Source organism: Lactuca saligna, chromosome 7 (genome assembly GCF_052625555.1).
Source record: "Lactuca saligna cultivar CGN05327 chromosome 7, ASM5262555v1, whole genome shotgun sequence".
Taxonomy (NCBI): Eukaryota; Viridiplantae; Streptophyta; class Magnoliopsida; order Asterales; family Asteraceae; genus Lactuca; species Lactuca saligna.
Genome location: NC_136423.1, coordinates 3,873,519 through 3,894,772, shown reverse-complemented (window position 1 = coordinate 3,894,772; position 21,254 = coordinate 3,873,519). Strand labels below are relative to the sequence as shown.

Genomic DNA, 21,254 nt, shown 5'->3' with positions numbered 1-21,254 from the left:
CGAGAGTATGTATGACCCTGACGTTTATGTGTTTTATTTCAGTATGGCGATTACGCGACACGAAATAGGAGGTTCAGGGTATGGATCAGGATCAACCTCGGGTGCAGGATCCGAGCACGTTGACGATGGGCTACGCGAGTTCATCGTGTTTGAGATAACGAGAGGTATCCTTGAGGTGACCCCGATCATTTTCGGGTCGATGAAGGAGGGGATTATTGAGCTGATGGAGGATCGTCTCCGGACATTCAGGAGCGACTTGGCGTCCAGCCAGTCAGGTACGCACACACTGTCTTTCAAGGACTTCAGGGGGAGTGGTGCGCCAGACTTTCACGAGGTGAAGGACCCAATTGTTGCGAGGAGATGGATCACAAACATCGAGTCTGCGCAGTTGACGAGCTTTTGCCCGGAAGGGTCGATGGTCCGCTTTGCTTCAGGTTGTCTGAGAGACAGAGCTAGAGATTGGTGGGAGTCGGTTGGTGACCCACTGGGAGTACGAACACTATGTGTATAGACCTATATGGGACGGACACTCCCACATCCTGACTGCTAGCTACAGTCCCAGCCGATTAGGCCCAGGGATGACAAAACATCACTACACTACACATGACCTGGAGGGTCAATTGTTATACTACTATCACTCAGCATGGTTACATACGAGCCTCACATTCAAACCGTAACTAACATATTAAGTATTAAAGGTAAAACAGACTTCCCGATGTGTATACACATTTAATACTACCTAGAGTTTACATCTCTACTACATTTAGACGGCAGTGATACTGCTGGGGTAAAACTCTATTCTTCCAATTTCCTTATATGACCGAAATTTAAAACTATATTTTCACACTGACATTTTTACTGGGTTCACACTATTTTCAAAACTTGATAACAATTATTGTATTACTTGGTCTCAAACAATTTTTATGCAAATAATGACACTAAATACTTATGAACTCACCAGCTTTATGCTGATACTCGTTTTCAAAATAACTTTTATTCTCAGGTCATCAGTAGGCAGGTACAGATGCAACTTTTGAGAAGATGGAGTATATATATGTGTGTGTGTGTGTATATATATATATATACACACACACAAGACTCATCTTTTATTTTGATTATACTTTTGGTGTCTATCTGTATAAAACACGCTTGTATTACAATTATTATACTAATGCAATGGATGTTGTTGCTTGTCCTTACTATTATGCATTGTTATGATACTGTACATGACGTCCTCCACCCCAGAATGTATTCCGCCGTTCTCGGTTTTGGGATGTGACAGATTGGTATCAGAGCATTGTTTATAGTTAATCAAGTATATCAACCCATAAAAGATATACAAACTATAAACACTTCGGGATTAAAACACTCTGACTAAGAATATATACTTTTAAGTAATAAAATATTTAACTAAGTATATATAAACATCCACTCGATACACAGGGTCAGTATCATACTAGAACATAACAAAAGTATTAAAATTATTGAACAACACAATTAAGCTTAGAGACATATAGTCAAATCTGGGTGGATGTAGCCTGATCAACTACATCTTCATAGGAGTGACTAGCATGTGCCTAAGGATGGTTGTGGTGTTGCAACAAGTCTAAAACCCTACCAACACTACTACAAGAACATTAGAACAAGAATATTATAGGAGTATTCCGTGAGAACTAAAAAAGTCGTTACTAGTAGGGAAATAGTTGCTAAGTGGATACTCTACGGTTACATGTGACTAAGACGTTATAGACTTAGAATCTATGATCTTTGTTTTACTTCTTGTTCCTTGTTTGGTTGTGGATTTAGAGTTAGGGTCGCTTATTCGAAGGTCTATCTTGTATCGGTCGCATGTAATTAGTATGGACTATGCAAGTATTGGTCTGACTAATAACGATCCTCTTATAAGTATCTTAGATTAGTACATTTATTAACTATTCTTCCCCTTTTCTCGCATAGATATCATGGCCGGATTTCATCATGATGACCCGTACTTCCCAAATCACGGCAATGCGGGATGGCTTGAAGAAGAGCCCAATGAGGAATATCAAATCCCTTTGGATGACCACCAAGCAGAAGGCTTCTTGGATAGGTCTGACTCCAAACCCGAAGTCAACAACCTACCTCCTGTGGCCCTGATCCCAAACCCTAACCCCCGCCAGGCCTTCCAAGACCCGACGCCTGCATGGGTGGAATGCATAGACACGTGGAGTAGAGCAGAATCAACCCATGCCATTCAATGGAGACCGAAGCGTTTATGACACAAGAGAAGGAGGTTCGGCAGACAGAGTCTTGCCCATCCTGGTCCAAAGAGTTGCCTGCAATGAAATCCAAGGCAGGACAACCCTCAAGCGTATTGCAAAGGTTGATACAAATGGAGGATTGCACTCCCTTCACACCAGCCGCCTGGAGCATGCTAGGGAGAGGTCTGCAGCAGACCACAAGGCCTTGCTTCGGGCATTATCTGAGACTCGGGCTGAAGTCATAGAGCTCCGGGTTCGCCAGAGGGTCTACGAGTGACACCTCCTCGACATGGAACGTCAACTTGCTGACTTTCGAGTTCGCCCGAGAAACATCCGCCGCCGCCGTTAAAATATGACTAGCACATCTTTTCTTTTGACTTAGGAATAGCCTTTAGCATATGCGCTTGAATAAAATGCTTGTCTATATAATATTCCCATCTTTCAGTATGATATGTAGTCTTCTAAACTGTCAATCATTTTTCCCTCGTATGGTTTGATGTAAGGCCTACTGTTAGGCCGTTTTTCCAGAACTTATTTACATCAGTAATACCAGTAGTATTGACAGTTGTCTGACCTATTGGGAAAAGTCTAAACTCTTATGTATTCGTACTCGATATATGACTCTGTCTGACAACTTGTCTATGGTGATTTAATTCATGAAACACTCTCATCATACTCGCAATTGTTTCTCACTATTGTCGACATCCTTATAAATTTTCTGTAAAAGATACCGCCTCGCAAACGTCCGATCAGAGGCACGCCTGCAATCCAAACTCCACCTCATCCACAGTTCGATCCGGTAATGTTTCAGACAGCTGTAACCCCAGCTATGGCCCAAATAAATTTTGGCGATACAAGTGGAGCCGGAGTGGGCACCAACTCTAGACATGGTGAAATCCAATCTCGTACACATGGGTGTACTTATAAGGATTTCATGAGCTGCAAACCCATGTTCTTCAATGGAACCGGAGGGATCATTGCATTATCCCAATGCATCAAAAGAACCGAAGCCTATTTCGAGATGTGCTCGTGCCCTGAGGATAGCAAGATTAAGTTTGCTGCTTGCACCTTTACCGAAAGGGCCTTGACATGGTGGAATGGCCATTTCAAATCACTGTCCTTGGTAACAGCCATCACCATGGGCTGGGACACACTAAAGGACCTTCTGACAATGGAGTATTGCCCTAGGGGAGAAATCCAGAAACTCGAGGAGGAACTTTGGAATCTCAGGATGAAAGGGACCGATGTGGTGGCTTATACGGCCAGGTTCTGCGACCTGATAACTATGTGTCCTAACATGATCCCCACTAAGAGCAAGAAGATTGAACGATACATCTGGGGTAGGCCTGGCAATCGTGTCGTGTTCGGGTTGGCGGGTCAAAATATGCCAACCCAAACACGACCCATTTAAATATATAGGTCACGGGTTGGCGGGTTTGGAACATAAACCGATATATGACCCGCCAACCCATTTATTTATACGGGTTCACGGGTTTGAGGGTTCGTGGGTCCAAATTTTAGACATTTAAGTTTTAAACATCCAAATGAAAATTAAAAACATTTATAGAAACATGTTACAGACTTAGCTTTAGAGGTTACGACTTACGATCTTAGACCATCCATCACGAGTCAAAATGTCAAAATAGTCAAATGGTCTATGAATAAATGGTATATATTATATAATACTTATTAAATATTAATACTTGATATATAAATACATTTAAAAATAAAATTATTTTTTTATTGAGAATATAAACGGGTTGGCGGGTCAACCCGTTTATTTTTAAGAAACCCATATATGACCCGTTTAATAAACGGGTTGGCGGGTTGAAAAGCTCAACCCAAACCCATTTATTTCGTGTCGTGTTGCGGGTCGTTTCGTGGGTCGTGTCGAGAACTGCCAGCCCTAATCTGGGGTTTAGTACCCCCGTATCGAGGGAACGTTTTGGCATCATGCCCTGCGACCTTTGATAGCGCCAAGGAATTGGCCCAAAGGATAATTGATCATGAAGCTCCTTCCAATCCATCAACGACAACGGCGATTACTACTGCACCCATCAAGACATCCGACAATAAGAGGAAACAGTGGGTTCGGAATAAGGGCAAATCAACCCAATCCTCTTCAAAGAACCAACAAGTGGTAGTTGTCCATGCTGCCACTACTCCTGCTGCCCCTGTGCCAACCAAAACATATGCAGGGAACTTGCCCAAGTGCACCAAGCGCCCTTTTCATCATAACGGCCCCTGCCGTGAATTACACTGCACTAACTACGACCGGAAGGGCCATAACTTCCGGTTTTGCAAGCCTCAACCCAAGCCCATTTCTCAGGTCCCTAGCATGGGAGTAAGCCAGACCTGCTATGTCTGTGGCAAAGTAGGGAATTTCAAAAGAAACTGCCTGAAAAACTGGGAATATTAGAGGAACCGGAAGACTACTTGCTATTGGCCACAATGAAGCAGTAGCAGACCCCACAGTAGTCACGGGTACGTTCCTTCTTGATAACTCCTATGCTTGTATCCTATTCGATAGTGGGGTAGAAAGAAGCTTCGTAAATCAAAACTTTAAACACTTACCTAAACAATCCCCACAACCATTAAAACAAACCTTCATCGTAGAAATGGCTAACGGAAAGACATAGAGTTCTAACGAGATCTACATGGGTTGCACTCTCACGCTGGATAATCACTCATTCCCAATCGACCTCATACCAGTATCGATCAAAAGTTTTGATGTCATCGTGGGCATGGACTGGTTGAGTCTCCATCATGCCGATATTCGGTGCTTCGACAAAGCCATCCGTCTAAATCTACCGAATAACGAAACCTTGATGATCTACGGAGACAAGCCCAGTACGAGACTTCGTATCATCTCAAGTATTCAAACCCAGAAATACCTATGTAAAGAATATCGTGCATTCCTTGCACACGTCGTCGATACGATCCGGAAAGCGAAAGATCTAAAATACTTCCCGTAATATGCGACTTCCACGACGTCTTTCCAGAAGAGCTACCAGGTCTACCTCCCCAGCGTTAGGTTGAGTTTAGGATCGAATTGATTCCAGGAGCTACCCCCGTAGCCAAATCGCCTTATCGTCTAGCGCCTGCTGAGATGCAAGAACTATCCTGTCAACTTAACGAGCTGCTCAGCAAGGGCTTTATAAGACCAAGCTTCTCACCCTGGGGAGCACCGGTCTTGTTCGTAAAGAAGAAAGACGGATCGTTACGTATGTGCATCGATTATAGAGAACTCAACAAGCTAACGATCAAGAATTGTTACCATCTTCCTCGCATAGATGATTTATTTGACCAACTGCAAGGGGCGAGTTATTTCTCTAAGATTGATCTGAGGTCCGGGTATCACCAGTTACGAGTGCTAGAGGAGGATGTCCCAAAAACAGCCTTCCGAACTCGTTACGGACACTTCGAGTTCGTAGTGATGCCGTTCGGACTCACCAACGCGCCTGCAGTATTCATGGACTTAATGAATAGGGTGTGCCATCCTTACTTAGATCGGTTCATCATCCTCTTCATTGATGACATACTCGTCTACTCTAGAAGTAAGGAATAGCATAGCGGTCATCTACGACAAGTCCTGAAAACCCTACGATCGGAGAAGCTTTACGCAAAGTTCTCTAAGTGCGAATTCTGGATCCGAAAATTCGAATTCTTAGGACACGCAGTTAGTGAGGATGGAATCCACGTGGACCCATCCAAGATTAAAGCTATCGAGAACTGGTCAGCACCGAAGACACCTATAGAAATTCTCCAATTTCTAGGTTTCGCTGGCTACTACTGCAGATTCATACAGAACTTCTCTTGAATCGCGAAACCCCTTACAACATTGACTCAGAAAGGTGTGGCCTTCGATTCGGAGAGAGAAGCAAGAGAAGACATTCCAAACCCTGAAACGAGCCTTATGCACCACACCGATACTATCCCTCCCCGAAGGGACAGAAGATTTCGTAGTATATTGTGATGCGTCAAATCAAGGGCTCGGTTGTGTTCTGATGCAACGAGGTAAGGTCATCGCCTACGCCTCAAGGCAACTAAAGATACACGAGGTAAACTACACCACACACGACCTCAAACTAGGAGCGGTTGGGTTCTCCCTAAAGATCTGGAGACACTATCTGTACGGTACGAATAGCACAATATACACCAACCACAAAAGCCTGCAACACAAATTCAACCAGAAGGAGCTTAATATGAGGCAACGATGGTGGTTCGAGCTACTCAATGACTACGAATGCGAAATTCGTTATCATACGGGTAAAGCCAATGTAGTAGTAGACGCCCTAAGTCGAAAAGAATATTCTGGTCGAAGAGTCAAGTCATTAACAATGACTATCCATTCGCATCTATCCGCACAGATTAAAGAGGCTCAACTCGAAGCCTTAAAACCTAAAAATGTGGCAAGAGAATCCCTACGAGGAATGGATAAGAACTTGGAAGTCAAGTGTGACGGAGCCTTATATATCATGGACCAAATCTGGACGCCGCGCCACGGTGGCTTCAGAGACTTAGTCATGAAGGAAGCCCACAACACTCGATACTCCGTTCACTCAGGTTCAGATAAGATGTATCTGGACCTTAAAAGGTTTTACTGGTGGCCTAACATGAAAGCAGAGATCGTTACCTTCGTGAGTAAATGCCTTACTTGCGCCAAGGTCAAGGTCGAATACCAGAAACCATCAGGTCTACTATAGCAACCGGAGATACCTGAATGGAAGTGGGAGCAGATCACTATGGATTTCATAACCAAGCTACCCAATACAACGGGTGGGCATGATACCATATGGGTCATCGTCGATAGATTGACCAAGTCCGCGCACTTCCTGCCCATCAAAGAAACAGACAAGATGGAGAAGCTCACAATAACATATGTTAGGGATATCGTACGACTGCATGGTATTCCCATATCTATTATCTCTAATAGGGATAGTAGATTCACCTTGAGATTTTGGTAGTCATGGCAAAACTCCTTGGGTATGAGGCTGGACATGAGTACAGCCTACCATCCGCAGACCGACAGACAAAGTCAGAGAACTATCCAAACCTTGGAAGATATGCTACGAGCCTGTGTGATTGACTTCGGTAAGGCATGGGATACCCACTTGCCCTTTGTCGAGTTTTCCTACAACAACAGTTATCACACGAGCATCAAGGCTGCTCCATTTGAAGCCCTCTACGGAAGAAAGTGCAGGTCCCCTCTATGTTGGGTTGAAGTGGGTAACACTCAATGAGTTAGAGAACGAGCTCCTGAAAGTACTCTCACGGGTCCGGAGATCATTCGAGAAACGACAGAGAATATCGTTCAGATTCGCGAACGATTGAAAGCTGCTAGAGACCAACAGAAAAGCTACGCAGACAAACGAAGAGAACCCTTGGAGTTCCATGTGGGAGACCGAGCCCTTTTGAAAGTCTCACCCTGGAAAGGTTCGATACGCTTTGGAAAGCATGGAAAGCTGAATCCAAGGTACATTGGGTCTTTCGAAATTCTCACTAGGATCGGCCCCGTAGCTTACAAACTTAATCTACCTCGCGAGCTCAGCAATATATATCCTACCTTTCACATCTCGAACCTGAAAAAGTGCCTATCCGACGAGACTCTTTTAATCCCACTCGAAGAGATTGAGATCAACGAGAGTCTCAACTTCATGGAAGAACCTGTGGAGATTATGGACCGAGAAATTGAACGAACGAAAGAAAGTCGCATCCCAACTGTGAAAGTTTGTTGGAACACCAAACGAGGACCACAACTCACTTGGGAGCGCGAGGATCAAAAGAAACTAAAATACCCTCATCTTACCCGAAATTGCTTTCTTGTACCAGAAACCAATTGAATCCAAGTTAGACTCATTTTGTTAGCTTTCAACATCGTTTGGGGTCTATTGGAGTATTCTAAACATAATGCAAATGAAGTAGAAAACGAGAAACAGGATAACACAATGTGTATCAAGCAAAATCGGGCCAAGCACTCCAAAACATGGAGTGTGAGGCCACACACTTTAGTGTACGGCCCCACACAGGTGTGTGCGGCCGCACACCCATTTCCAGCCACACACTCACCTCTATATATAAGGGAGGACCCCCTTCATTCATTCTTTCCTCTTTTGGCTGCAATCTACTTCTCTCTCTACTTTCTCTCTCTAAAAATCTCGTCCAAAGAACACTCCAAGGGCCTAAAAAACGTGAATCTCCTCCATCAATCAGCTTGCTTCTGGTAAAAAATCTGAATCTAAGCCTAAAATCATAATGTTCTTAGTGTTCTTCATCCTTTGAAGGAGTGCGGCCGCACACCTTCATATGGTGGCCGCACACACCTTAAAATTCTCCAAAGTGAAGAGTTTGGCCTTCAATTACTCATAAGACTTAAGAACACCTCAAAAATCGACGTTTTGGGCTTAAAATAGGAGTGTACGATCGCATACTCCTGTGTACGGCAACACACCCCCACTGTACGACCGCACACTCATGTGTGCAACCGCACACACACATTTGTTGTACATTTTGACCATACACTCCCTTGTGTAGTCATATACCACTCATATACAACCTTACATGGTTGTAACACTTCATAATAAGTGTTTACTAGTCCCTAAAGAGGTCCCACTACAATAAATAGTTAATCTAAACACTAATTACACCCACATATATATATATATATATATATATATATATATATATATATATATATATATGTCATTATATGGTTAGTAGGATCTGTTGGTGCTTAAGTCCGCAATTAACACTCAACCTCCTAAATTGATCCTACCATCACATCACTCACTACATGTGAGTTCATACCCCTTAAGCAACCTTTTAAATGTTTTTATACGTTTTATGGGGGTGGGGGATACAAGTTGAACCAAACAAGCTATAGTACTAATCATATGTGATTTACAACTTGTTATCAAAAGGATTTTCTATATTTTCAAATTACCATGCCAGTAAAGTTGTTTTAAATGTTTATCAAACTTATTTTCATGCTTAATTGTTCTAAAAACTATTTTCCAATGCTTTCAAAATTGTTTTTGTTTTCAAATCATATCTACACCAATATATTTATATAAGTAAGGATTGAAGGACTTAGAACTAATAGCTCACCTTATTTCCTGCTCTTGTTTGATTGTGGACTTAGGGTATTCTGTTATCTGTCCGACTGTCATTGAATTCTTAGTTATATATCATATATATTTGTGTTGGATATAAAAGTCTTCGCTTCATTTCAACACCTTTGTGTATCAAAGGCATTCAACTAACATCTTTATTTAACGATAATAGGTATAGTTAAAGGTTTCCACTCATTACTATTGCTACTATGATACTCTCTATGGTCAGTACAGTTACGAGTCTATACGTACTATACACTATTAGAAGAGAACACTATACACTGTACGAAGAGAATACTATACACTATACGAAGAAAATACTATACACTATACGAAGAGAATACTATACATTATACGAAGAGAACACTATATACTACACAAAGAGAACACTATATACTACATGAAGAAAGTACTATATACTATACGAGAGAATATACTAAAATAGAATGTGAAGCACTACTTCTCGATACAACACTTCACTATGCGATCGCCGTGTAACCAGGGCCTTCTGGAGGGAGAACGAACACTATGTGTATAGACCTATACGGGACAGACACTCCCACATACCAACTGCTAGCTACAGTCCGAGCCGATTAGGCCCAGGGATGACAAAACATCACCACGCTACACATGACCTGGAGGGTCAATTGTTATACTACTGTCACTCAGCATGGCTACATACGAGTCTCACATTCAAACCGTAACTAACATATTAAGGATTAAAGGTAAAACAGACTTCCCGAGGTGTATACACATTTAATACTACCTAGAGTTTACATCTCTACTACATTTAGCCGGCAGTGATACTGCTGGGGTAAAACTCTATTCTTCTAATTTCCTTATATGAACGAAATTTAAAACTATATTTTCACACTGACATTTTTACTGGGAAAACTCTTACGTTTTCAAAGAATCAAACTTACAAATATCCGAGTCTTGGTAAAAGACTACCTTTGTCGGAAAATATAGGATTTTCTAGGGTTCACACTAATTTCAAAACTTGATAACAATTATTGTATTACTTGGTGTCAAACACTTTTTATGCAAATAATGACACTAAATACTTATGAACTCACCAGCTTTATGTTGATACTTGTTTTCAAAATAACTTGTATTCTCAGGTCATCAGTAGGTAGGTACAGATGCAACTTTTGAGAAGATGGAGTATATATATACAAGACTCATCTTTTATTTTGATTATACTTTTGGTGTCTATCTGTACAGAACACGCTTGTATTACAATTATTATACTAATGCAATGGGTGTTGTTGTTTGTCCTTACTATTATGCGTTGTTATGATACTGTACATGACGTCCTCCACCCCATAACGTATTCCGCCGTTCTCGGTTTTGCGGTGTGACAGGAACTCACTAAGCTTCGTGCTTACGGTTTTACAGTTTTGGTTTCAAGTACTTCCACTTCGAAGGGAAAGGAGCCGGCATGACTGCAACTATCACACCATGATTTTTCGCACTATCATGTTCTTGGGATTTGTACTCTAACATTATTATGACATGTTTTGAGACATGACTTATGGGTTTTTATGATATGAGATAATTTAATGATGTTTTCAATAATCTGTTTTATGAATTATTAAATTAAAAATGAAATTTTTGGTCTTGGATTTTGGGATGTTACATTTTGCCAACAAAAATTGCACATAACAATTCTTTTGAAGACTGCATCCATAGAGCTAAGGGATATAACATTGTTATGCATGATCTGTTGTACTTTATTAAGAAGTTTCACTGCATCTGGCGCAAGGAAACGAAACGTATCAAATGCAAATGGTACGAACACATGTTGATTTTCGATGCACGATTTTGTGACCTTGCATGTAGCAGCTTTTCCCGCTGTGAAACCCCCGACCCTCAAGCCTATGAGAGGGGATACCGTGTAAGGTCTACACATGCGAGTTTCCCTCTAAACCATCCAAAAATTAAAACGTCAACCGGTCTAAGGGTTGACCTTCCTTCTGTTCGGTCAGTCAAGAAATTCACAGGAGCCTCTTTCTTGGCAAAACCCCGACACACTTAAATATGTCGACCAAAACATCCCTAGCCATATCGTGCATGTATTTGAAACGCCAGAGTTATTTGCAATGAACTGCATGCTCTCCAAAAGAGTCCAAACATGCCTTGCGGCATACCAGACATATTTCGTCAGCTGGGAATATTGGAATCATGAGTTGATATTTGAGGATGGTACGATACTCCACAAGAGACATATATTGGTCAAGCCCATCTATAGGGATAGCTATAAGAAAATCTTGAGCATGTGATGCACGTAAACAATGGAAAACTGCTTTCTGCCGAGCTGTCATGATGAAAGGCACTTCCATATCTTGGGCAATTTTACTAAAAATGACACTCGCCAGTGTACTCTGGGATTTTTTTTTTTTGGGGGGGGGGGGGGGGGGAACAGGGTGTCCTTAGTAGTAAAACTGCTAAGGTCAATGTCTGGAAGCTTGTTACGAAGAGAATCTAAGGCACACGCATAATTAGAATTCATACCATATATGTCTTTATCTCGTAAGATGTAGTCATGCAATACCTAAGATTGAGCCCGTGATCCAACAAAAGCATATGAGATAGCGTCTACTGCCGATTATAAACTCAAACCATCAAACTTAATGGGTAGAGAAGCAATTTGCCATTGTATGTCGCCAAAGAAAGGGTCACTGCAAACCACAATGTCCTCAATCTCCCCACACAACTCATTGTCAAATAACAACGTCGCCTCCTCTATGTGAACAAGTTGGTACATCTTCAGCCAAAGAAAAGTTTATCAATACCCATACAAGACCAAAGTAGAAGGAGCTCACTCTGCGGGTCAGACAATTGTGGAAGAATGTGTTTTTAATTTTTTTTTAGTCCAATCCAAAAGATTACCGATAAACCTGTTAAATGACTAAATAAAAAAAAAAGAAAAAAAAATACAATGTCAATTTTAGAAAAAAAAAAAGATTGGTTCAAAAAGTCTTCAATAAATAAGGTATTTTTATGATATTAATTTAATCTAAACTAATAAAAAGTTACAAATAATTTAAAGGTAAAGAACTTTCATAGTGTGCATTTTCAAAATAGTCCCTAAGTATACTATCTTATAATTGGACTTTTATTAAACTTGACATGACTTTATGGTGTGTAGCATACCACACGATGTTCCCTCTTTTAGGTTAAGGAGAGTGGTAACACTCTTAGCATGTTGCCACGTCAACTTTTTGAAAGTCACATTATTTTTCTCCATTTAACATCTAATCTTAACATTTGATAGGGAGTGGTAACATTCTTAACATTCTATTTTTTTATTTTCTTTTTTTAATTTAATTTAATTATTTTGATAAGCAAAAATACTTTTTCAATATCACACACATCTTTTTGATTTAACTAATATATATATATATATGGATGGAAAAAACCAAAGTCATTATGACAAATATATAGATTACTAAATACCTTAGGGACTAGTTTTGTAACTATAGATTAAAATATGAACAACACGTGAACACGGGATTTAAAACCAAAAGACCTAAATATCATCGCCATTAAATCACTGTAAAATCTCCCCTTTCCAACTCTTTCAACTGTGCAATTTTCACGATCGGGAAACCACCATCGTCTCCGTGTCTTCCGGCCAACGCCAACGTTATATTAGCTCCATTATTTGACGTAATCTATTTTGTAGATACATAACGAAGCTTTATTGTATATAGTATTGAAGATTTTAGTAGTTAGGGTTTACAAAACACTTTTATTAAACTTGACATGACTTTATGCTGTATAGCATACCAGGATGTTCCCTCTTTTATGAAGGAATAAAAAACAACTTAAATTTATTTCTGAGATACTCATTGCTTAAATAGCTATGTGAAATCGCTTTATTTTGTGTAAATTTAACCACTTGCCAACTGACTTATTTATATGACTGGACCTTTTATGATATATAAGATCTTTTATGATATCGATATTAATTTTTTAATAATAAAATATTACAAATAATTTAAAGGTAAAGAATTTTCAAAGCTTGCATTTTTATTTATGATATATAAGGTCATTAATGTTTACTTTTTTATGAAAAACTACAAAATAAAAATAAAAAATTGTAGATGCTTATTGCTTGAGTAGGTACGTGAAATCATTTTTTTTCCTTATATGAATTTAATCATTTGCCAAGCATTCACTTGATTTTAACCCCAGGAATGGTCAACTTTGAGTCCACCCTTCCCAGCTTTGATAAACCACATCACATGTACACATGTTCTCTTTGTGTAATAAGAGCAAACTTCAGCGGGCTTAAATGAAAGTTGCACTCCCTATAAAAAACTTATATTTCTTCTTCCATCTGCACTCCCCGCCTTTCGATTTCTTTATTACTGACTAGTGACTGCCATATTCTGCACTTTCTTCCAAAATACTCCATTAATGGCGGCACTGGCGAAGCTCGTACTCAAGAGGAGAAACTTCTTCATTTCCAGAGAAATTTTGATCGGAGCTAAATTCTACACATCTCATCCCTTGCCGGAATCTTCCTTTGCTCAGAGAATCAGAGATCTGCCGAAAGATCTCCCTGGTACTAACATCAAAAAAGACGCTTCTCAGGTATAATCTATATCTATCGTTATTTTCATGTTGTGTTTCTATTCGCGGATGCTCTTTTGGCCCCCTGTTTTGATCTCAATGACAATATGGAAAATAGTTCTTAAAATCCGGTAATTAACTAAGAGAATAAGTAGCTGAAATCCAGAAAATCGCTTAAGAAATCAAAACAGATCTAATTTTATCAGGAGACCAAATAAACTAGGAAATCATCTCTTAAAACTCTGTAAAAACCAAAAAAAACTAATGAAATTTACTACTTCTAACTCAATCTTTGAGGTTAAGATCCGGTCACTGGAAAGAATAACTCCGCCGCCCAAATGCCCACCTCCTTCACCACTCATCGTTATTCTCGGCCGGTCGCCGAACTGTTCGCCGGTTCTGTACACTCTCTCTCTCTCTCTCTCTCTCTCTCTCTCTCTCTCTGCCGGTCGTCGCCTCGCATTCGCCTGACTGCACCTCTGACACCGCCAGCTGCCGCTCTCACTCTCCGGTGTCATCTCCGTTAGAGTAACTATATGTATGGTGCTCTTTCTATTTCTTTATTCCTTTCTGACAACAGTATTATTTTATTTATTGAACAATACTATTTCTTATTTATTAATGAATTACCTGCAATTCTTATAATACATAAAAAAGATAATAGACGTTGATCAAAAAATTGGAAACACAAAACATGTGTATGTAATTTATTAACATAAAATGAAAACACAAACATATATACATGTTATTTACTTTAGAAATCAAAATAAATAAACTGATATATGTTTTTATCAATACAATTAGTTTTTCGTAAAAATATATCTGTTTTTTTGTTAATTTTGTTAGATAATTATAGTCTATATCATTATGAAATAAAAACTCCCTAGTGATGGATCTATTAAAATGAAACATACAAATTCTACTCCATATATATTAGATTTTGTTTTGAACGGAAAAAAAAAATCTTGCCTATTTTGTTTTAGGTGTTCATTAGATTCTCGATAATTTGAAATTGGTTGGCAAATTTAGCAATCGACTTTCTGAAAATCACTTACACGTTATCTGTTTTGTGTAGCTTGTTGTTTGTCTATTATCGTCTTCAAAATCTAATCCAAATAATTTGAGTTTGCAATTGTTTCATTTGTCACTATCAAAAGATTTTCACTCGATTTGGTTTTGTAATTTTAATATTTTATGAGAAAGCCAGAGATAAACTTTTTCAAAATAAATACATCTTTTGCGGCAATTTTGATGTTGTTTAATTACAGGATCCGTTATATGTCTAATATGTTTTTTTTACCCTTTTTAATATCAATAAGTATAAGCGAGTAATTAGACAAAAGTATCGTAGATCAAAAGCAATATAAGTAGTTATTGAGAAATAAAAATGGTGTATTTAGATTGAAATTTTTTACTTCCATAAACATTTAATAGTCTTGGAATGACTTATATATATATATATATATATATATATATATATATATATATATATATATATATATATATATATATATATATATATATATATATATAAGCCATAAGGACACAAATAAGAAGCATTAAATATGAGAAATATTCTTTATAATTAATAAATTTCATATTTAATTGTTGTAATATTTTTCAATAACTAATGTTGTAATATATATATATATATATATATATATATATATATATATATATATATATATATAAGCCATAAAGACACAAATAAGAAGCATTAAATATGAGAAATATTCTTTATAATTAATAAATTTCATATTTAATTGTTGTAATATTTTTCAATAACTAATGTTGTAATATATATATATATATATATATATATATATATATATATATATATATATATATATATATATATATATATATATATATATATATATATATATATATATATATATATATATATATATATATGGATTAACCTTAACCTTTTATTTTTAAAACAACTTATAATGAAACATACGGATCATCTTATAAAAATTCTTGATGTATTGTTAAAAAAATTATTTACTTGTAAATTTATTAAACATCGTGATCGTAATAAATTAAACAATCATCCATGACGTAATATATTTTGTTTATATGCTAAAATTAGATATTTATTAAAATAGAGAAAATATAAGCCATCCACTAATGCTACGATTAGTGGAAGTAGACAAGGTTCATTTTGGTATTTGGAACTTTCACACTAATGCTATTTTTTTACTTTTGCAACATAACAAAAAGGCAAAGCACCTTCTTACTTTTACTTTGACACTTCACTTTAAAAAGTGTTGTAGTTTTTAGAATAGATTACAATATTAAAAATAAAAGGCGTCCACATAACCAAAAAAATGTTTATGATTTTGTATTTTGTGCTATGGTCCTGTGTATATTTTTTTTTTTTTTATAAATAGACTACAATTTTATGATTTTTTTTGTATGTGAAATAAACCTTTGAATATTATATTCCAAACAAAGCTAAGACACTTGATGATCGATGATTTTCTTTATTTAAATCTTTAGGAACTTTTGTGTGGGTATTTATTTATCATTTTTTTATATATCTAACCCTTTAAATATCAGATTATAGGTAAAACACCCCTCGTATATCTCAACAAAGTCACGGAGGGTTGTGGTGCATATATAGCAGTCAAACAAGAACATTTCCAACCAAGCGCTAGCATTAAAGACAGGTCTTTTCTCACTCTGAATTTCACTTGTAAAATCGTCAACCTTTTCATTTTTCTAGATCAATCAAAGACTTCGTAAATCCAGAAAAATAACGATCATTTGGAATTAAAAACTTATAAAAACGATAAAGACCCTTTTTTTATGCTTCGTCCTGGGCCTTTGATTGGTTGCAAACACGACAAAAAAAGAACCACACTAAAAAAATTCCCTAAATAGGGATTATAATTTTTTTTATTTATGTATGGGTTTTTGTGGTAGGGAGCAATTTCATATTTTTTTTTAAATCTAGCAACTGACAAGTTGTAAAATTGGTGGTCATTTTGTGATCGGTGAAAAAAGTGGTTAGTCTGTTATATTGATGGTCATTTTTGTGATTTGTTAAATTGGTGGTAAGAGATCATTTTTATTATGAATATCCCATTTATATGTCTCATAATTCATTTTAAACCATGTGTAATCGTTTAAAATTACCACACAAACTTTTTGATAATTTTTCATCAGGCCAGCACTTTCCATGATGCTCGACGCAGAAGAAAAAGGCCTAATTACACCCGGAAAGGTAATCTAATTTTAAAATTACAACACAAACTTTCTGATAATTCTTCTTCAAGTTTTTGTATATGAGACGAGACTGTGTGTGTCTAGCTGCTGATGTGAGACTCAAACAACAAACACCAGATTAGACTAGATTTGTGTCAGGTCCTCACAATTGCTACACTCTGATACCATGCCAGATATATGGTAAAAAAAAAAAAAAACATATTTCTAGTGGCTTTAGTGTTCAGATCGTGCGTAGCAGATATGAGACTCAAAAAATATGATAATAATAATATTTGTATTTTTGTTGATGGTTACTTAATTATACCAGACAGTGTTGATTGAGCCGACATCGGGGAACATGGGAATCAGTATGGCATTCATGGCGGCTTTAAAAGGGTACAAGATGGTTTTAACAATGCCTTCTTACACAAGCTTAGAAAGGAGAGTAACAATGCTAGCATATGGAGCCGATTTGGTCCTAACCGACCCAACTAAAGGAATGGGAGGCACTGTTAAAAAAGCTTACGATCTTTTGGAAAAAACACCCGATGCTTTCATGCTTCAACAGTTCTCTAACCCCGCAAACACCAAGGTTATTTTCGTCTTTTTATTATTATTATTTAAATTGAAAACCAATCGTTATGTGAAAATAGGTGCATTTTGAAACCACTGGTCCGGAAATTTGGGATGACACCAACGGTAAAGTCGACATTTTTGTGATGGGGATTGGTAGTGGAGGAACCGTATCTGGCGTTGGACAATATCTTAAATCAAAAAATCCTGACGTTAAGGTCAAACTGTTAAGATATTGTAATTAAGGACTTTGTTTTGGACAATTGTTTGATTGTTTTTAAAATTCGTCCAAATTTTCTATCTTTTGTAGATTTATGGACTGGAGCCTGAGGAAAGCAATGTGCTAAATGGTGGCAAACCAGGTAAGATTTGGATTCAGTTACATTTTTGCAATTTTGGTCCTTATATAATGTTTTTGGTCTATGTTCCAAGTAAAATGGCTACTTTAGGGTACTGGTTCCAAAAATATAGTCATATTGCATAAAACGTAGATCCAAAAGTTAGAAAACCTCAAAATAAGGAGAAAGTTTGTAATAGAACCAAAATTGCAAAAATATACTATACCGGAGGAGCATAAATGTAATCTACTCTAAGATTTATTTAGCCTTTTTTTTTTTTTTTGGAATTTCATTACATTATATGCTTTCCCTTTTTAAACTTTTATCAAATGAACTTATTGTACCTGGTTACTTTCAAATAGGACCTCATCAAATAACAGGAAATGGGGTTGGATTCAAGCCGGATATATTGGACATGGATGTAATGGAGGAGGTTCTTATGGTAAATTTAGCAAAAAAAATCCATAATTTATTTCTGATTGTTATTATTTTTAAAAGAGTTTAATCTCTATAATGATTCGTTACAGGTGTCTAGTGAAGATGCAATTAACATGGCCAGAGAATTGGCCTTAAAAGAAGGACTTATGGTAAGAATTATCGTTTGGGAAGATAAAATTAGAACAAAATATATCCATAAAAGAAAATTAGTTAAAGTTGGTTATTTCTTGTTTGTAGGTTGGAATATCATCTGGAGCAAATACTGTTGCAGCATTAAAACTTGCTCAAAGGCCAGAAAACAAAGGCAAACTTATTGTGGTAAGTAATTCTTTTTCTTCTTGTAAAATTCCTAAAAAGTTACAAATTTTAATTTAAATCGTGATTAATATTCCTATTATTCATTAAAGAGGAATTTTTTCTGTGTTTGATTATTTAATGGTTTTATTAAACTATATCTTCTATATGGTTACTTTAAAAAAAAACATTCATCACCCAAAGTCCCAAAATAAAAACAGGCCTATATAATATTAGCATTTCAAAATTCAAACCCTAGTGTCAAAAATTAAATTGACAATCACTAAATTACCCAATGTGAAAGTTGCAAACCACTTATACACATTTAATACAAAATTTCCAACTTTCTGTTTATTTGAAAAGGATGTTTTACAGATCCAATCAATAGTTACATACTTCTATTAAGATATTAAACATTGCGATTTTTATGGAAAAAAAAAAAAAAGTAGTGATTTTTATTCATTTATTTGTCCAGACAATTCATGCAAGTTTTGGAGAGAGGTATTTATCATCTATTTTGTTTGAGAAGTTGAGGAAAGAAGCAGAAGAAATGCAACCAGTTTCAGTTGATTAATTGATTTGTTATGTTTAAAGATGATGAGCAATGTAATATTTATGTTTCCCAAACTGATAAACTCAATACCATTTATCGTGAATTTTCCAGTTTCATATAAAAAACATGCCAAACAGCCAATGATTGAGGTCCATGTGGGTGAGAAAATCAGAAAAATACATAATTAAGTAATGGAGCAGTCATATAGGGTAGTCACAATAATAATGGTAATGTTATATTCGAACTATGGTATATGCTAGGATTGCTCATGACATTTCATCAAGGTTAAATGAAAGAAATAGCAATGTACTTTCTTTGAATAATTTATTGTAGCATCCTAATTTTACTTCTTCTCAATGAATCTACAAACTCAGCCATGTCATTTGAATACATTCAAATTTTCACTGTTATAATTGGGTAGATTTTTCAAAGTCTATTGTTTTAATAAGAAACTAGCAGTGCATCCGCGCAAAGCGGCGGGGCGTGTAAATTCTTTTAGTGATATGTTTCCTCTACAAAAATGTTATGTTACAAAAGAAAGTACACGTCGAAGACAAAATAATCAAACTATGGTGTTATTTGGGAAATGAAGTCATTTTTTGTTCCTGGACGGTGGACTTTATAGTAGAGAAGGGAGCAAAGAGGTATATGCGATTGGAGGGATATTTGAATCAACATGCTAAATTTAAGGATATCTAAAAGGGTTCAAAATTTGAATGAATCCGAGATTTGAGGAAACCATATCAAATTGTTGAGAAATATAAGGAGATTTATAAATATTTGAATTCAAAATATGGTTAAAATTTAATATTATTTTATTAATGATTACTTGTACTATCAGCTTCATCATTTGGACGTCTTAAAAAAATATTATTATTATAATCAATCTATTTTTAGAAATAGTTAGATTTCTTTTATAAGATAGTAAAGATAGATTTGGAAGTACAATGCTATATATTCAATGAAAAAGTCAGGAAAAATGTTCAACTATTTAAACCTTAATAATTTTCAATGTTTAGTTGGTGAACCCAATCATGAATGATATTCTCACTCCAAAATTGCATCAATCAGTATGCTACTTAGTATGTGTTTATACATACCTCATCATTGTTTTATTATTATTAATTTCCCGATTTCTGTTAAATCTCTCTGTTTACATACTATGTGGTTACCACTTCAATTTCTAAATCTAAAATGGAAACAACAAGAGTTTATAGGGAAGACGTTGAGGTTTAGTCACTCATTTTCTCCTCTATTCCCTCTTTTTTCAATACTAAACATGAAATTCATGTATATGTTCACTCATTTCCTTGTATCTTCCCTTCCCTTCCATTGTAGCCTTTCTTTTAATACTAAACTCTATTATTGAAGACATCAATCCCTTTAGTACACTCTAGTCTCCAGCTGTTTGATGAAATACCTTGGAACTATGGAATTCACAAATATTTTTTATACATCATTAATTCAGACATCATTATCAGGATAACATTTTATGAGGAACAAAAATAACATAAATGTTGCCTCTTTAATATGAAAAGGTTTTAACAATATTTTACCCACTATAACGATATACTTATATTTTTCCTGTTATAACAGCGTACTTACATATTCTATGGAAAATAGCTAGATATAGCCAACCCACAATATCAACATTTATTCTTTAACTAGGTGTGAGACCCATGTATTACATGGGTTTGTTTAAAAAAATTAAATATAAAATTTGAACAATTTGAAAATTTTGAATTTATAAGAAAAATGAGAAATTTTTTGAATTATTAAAATTAATGAGACTTTCATATATTGGATACATTACATATATAAACCATTTTCTAATAAATACCTTACATATATATTATCTTATATATTAAATATGAAATTTTAATTTAATAAAATAAAAAATTCAATAAAATGA

General features: G+C 36.3%; 1 protein-coding gene across 1 annotated transcript; it reads left to right on the top strand.

The window, feature by feature from the left end:
- The first annotated feature begins 13,676 nt into the window (after positions 1 to 13,676).
- Positions 13,677 to 19,483, top strand: CYSC1 (cysteine synthase C1). The gene is made up of 10 exons (XM_078962684.1): positions 13,677 to 13,954; positions 16,499 to 16,608; positions 17,108 to 17,165; positions 17,475 to 17,738; positions 17,800 to 17,937; positions 18,030 to 18,081; positions 18,420 to 18,499; positions 18,585 to 18,644; positions 18,733 to 18,813; positions 19,265 to 19,483. The coding sequence occupies exons 1-10, from the start codon at positions 13,778 to 13,780 to the stop codon at positions 19,361 to 19,363; spliced, it is 1,119 nt and encodes a 372-aa protein (XP_078818810.1). The 5' UTR covers positions 13,677 to 13,777; the 3' UTR covers positions 19,364 to 19,483.
- Positions 19,484 to 21,254: the final 1,771 nt, after the last annotated feature.

Coding starts and splice junctions, on each gene's coding strand:
- CYSC1 (XM_078962684.1), top strand. CDS start 13,778: ATGGCGGCACTGGCGAAGCTCGTACTCAAGAGGAGAAACTTCTTCATT. Junction 13,955..16,498: donor TCAAAAAAGACGCTTCTCAG/GTATAATCTATA, acceptor TTTAAATATCAG/ATTATAGGTAAAACACCCCT. Junction 18,814..19,264: donor ACAAAGGCAAACTTATTGTG/GTAAGTAATTCT, acceptor TTATTTGTCCAG/ACAATTCATGCAAGTTTTGG.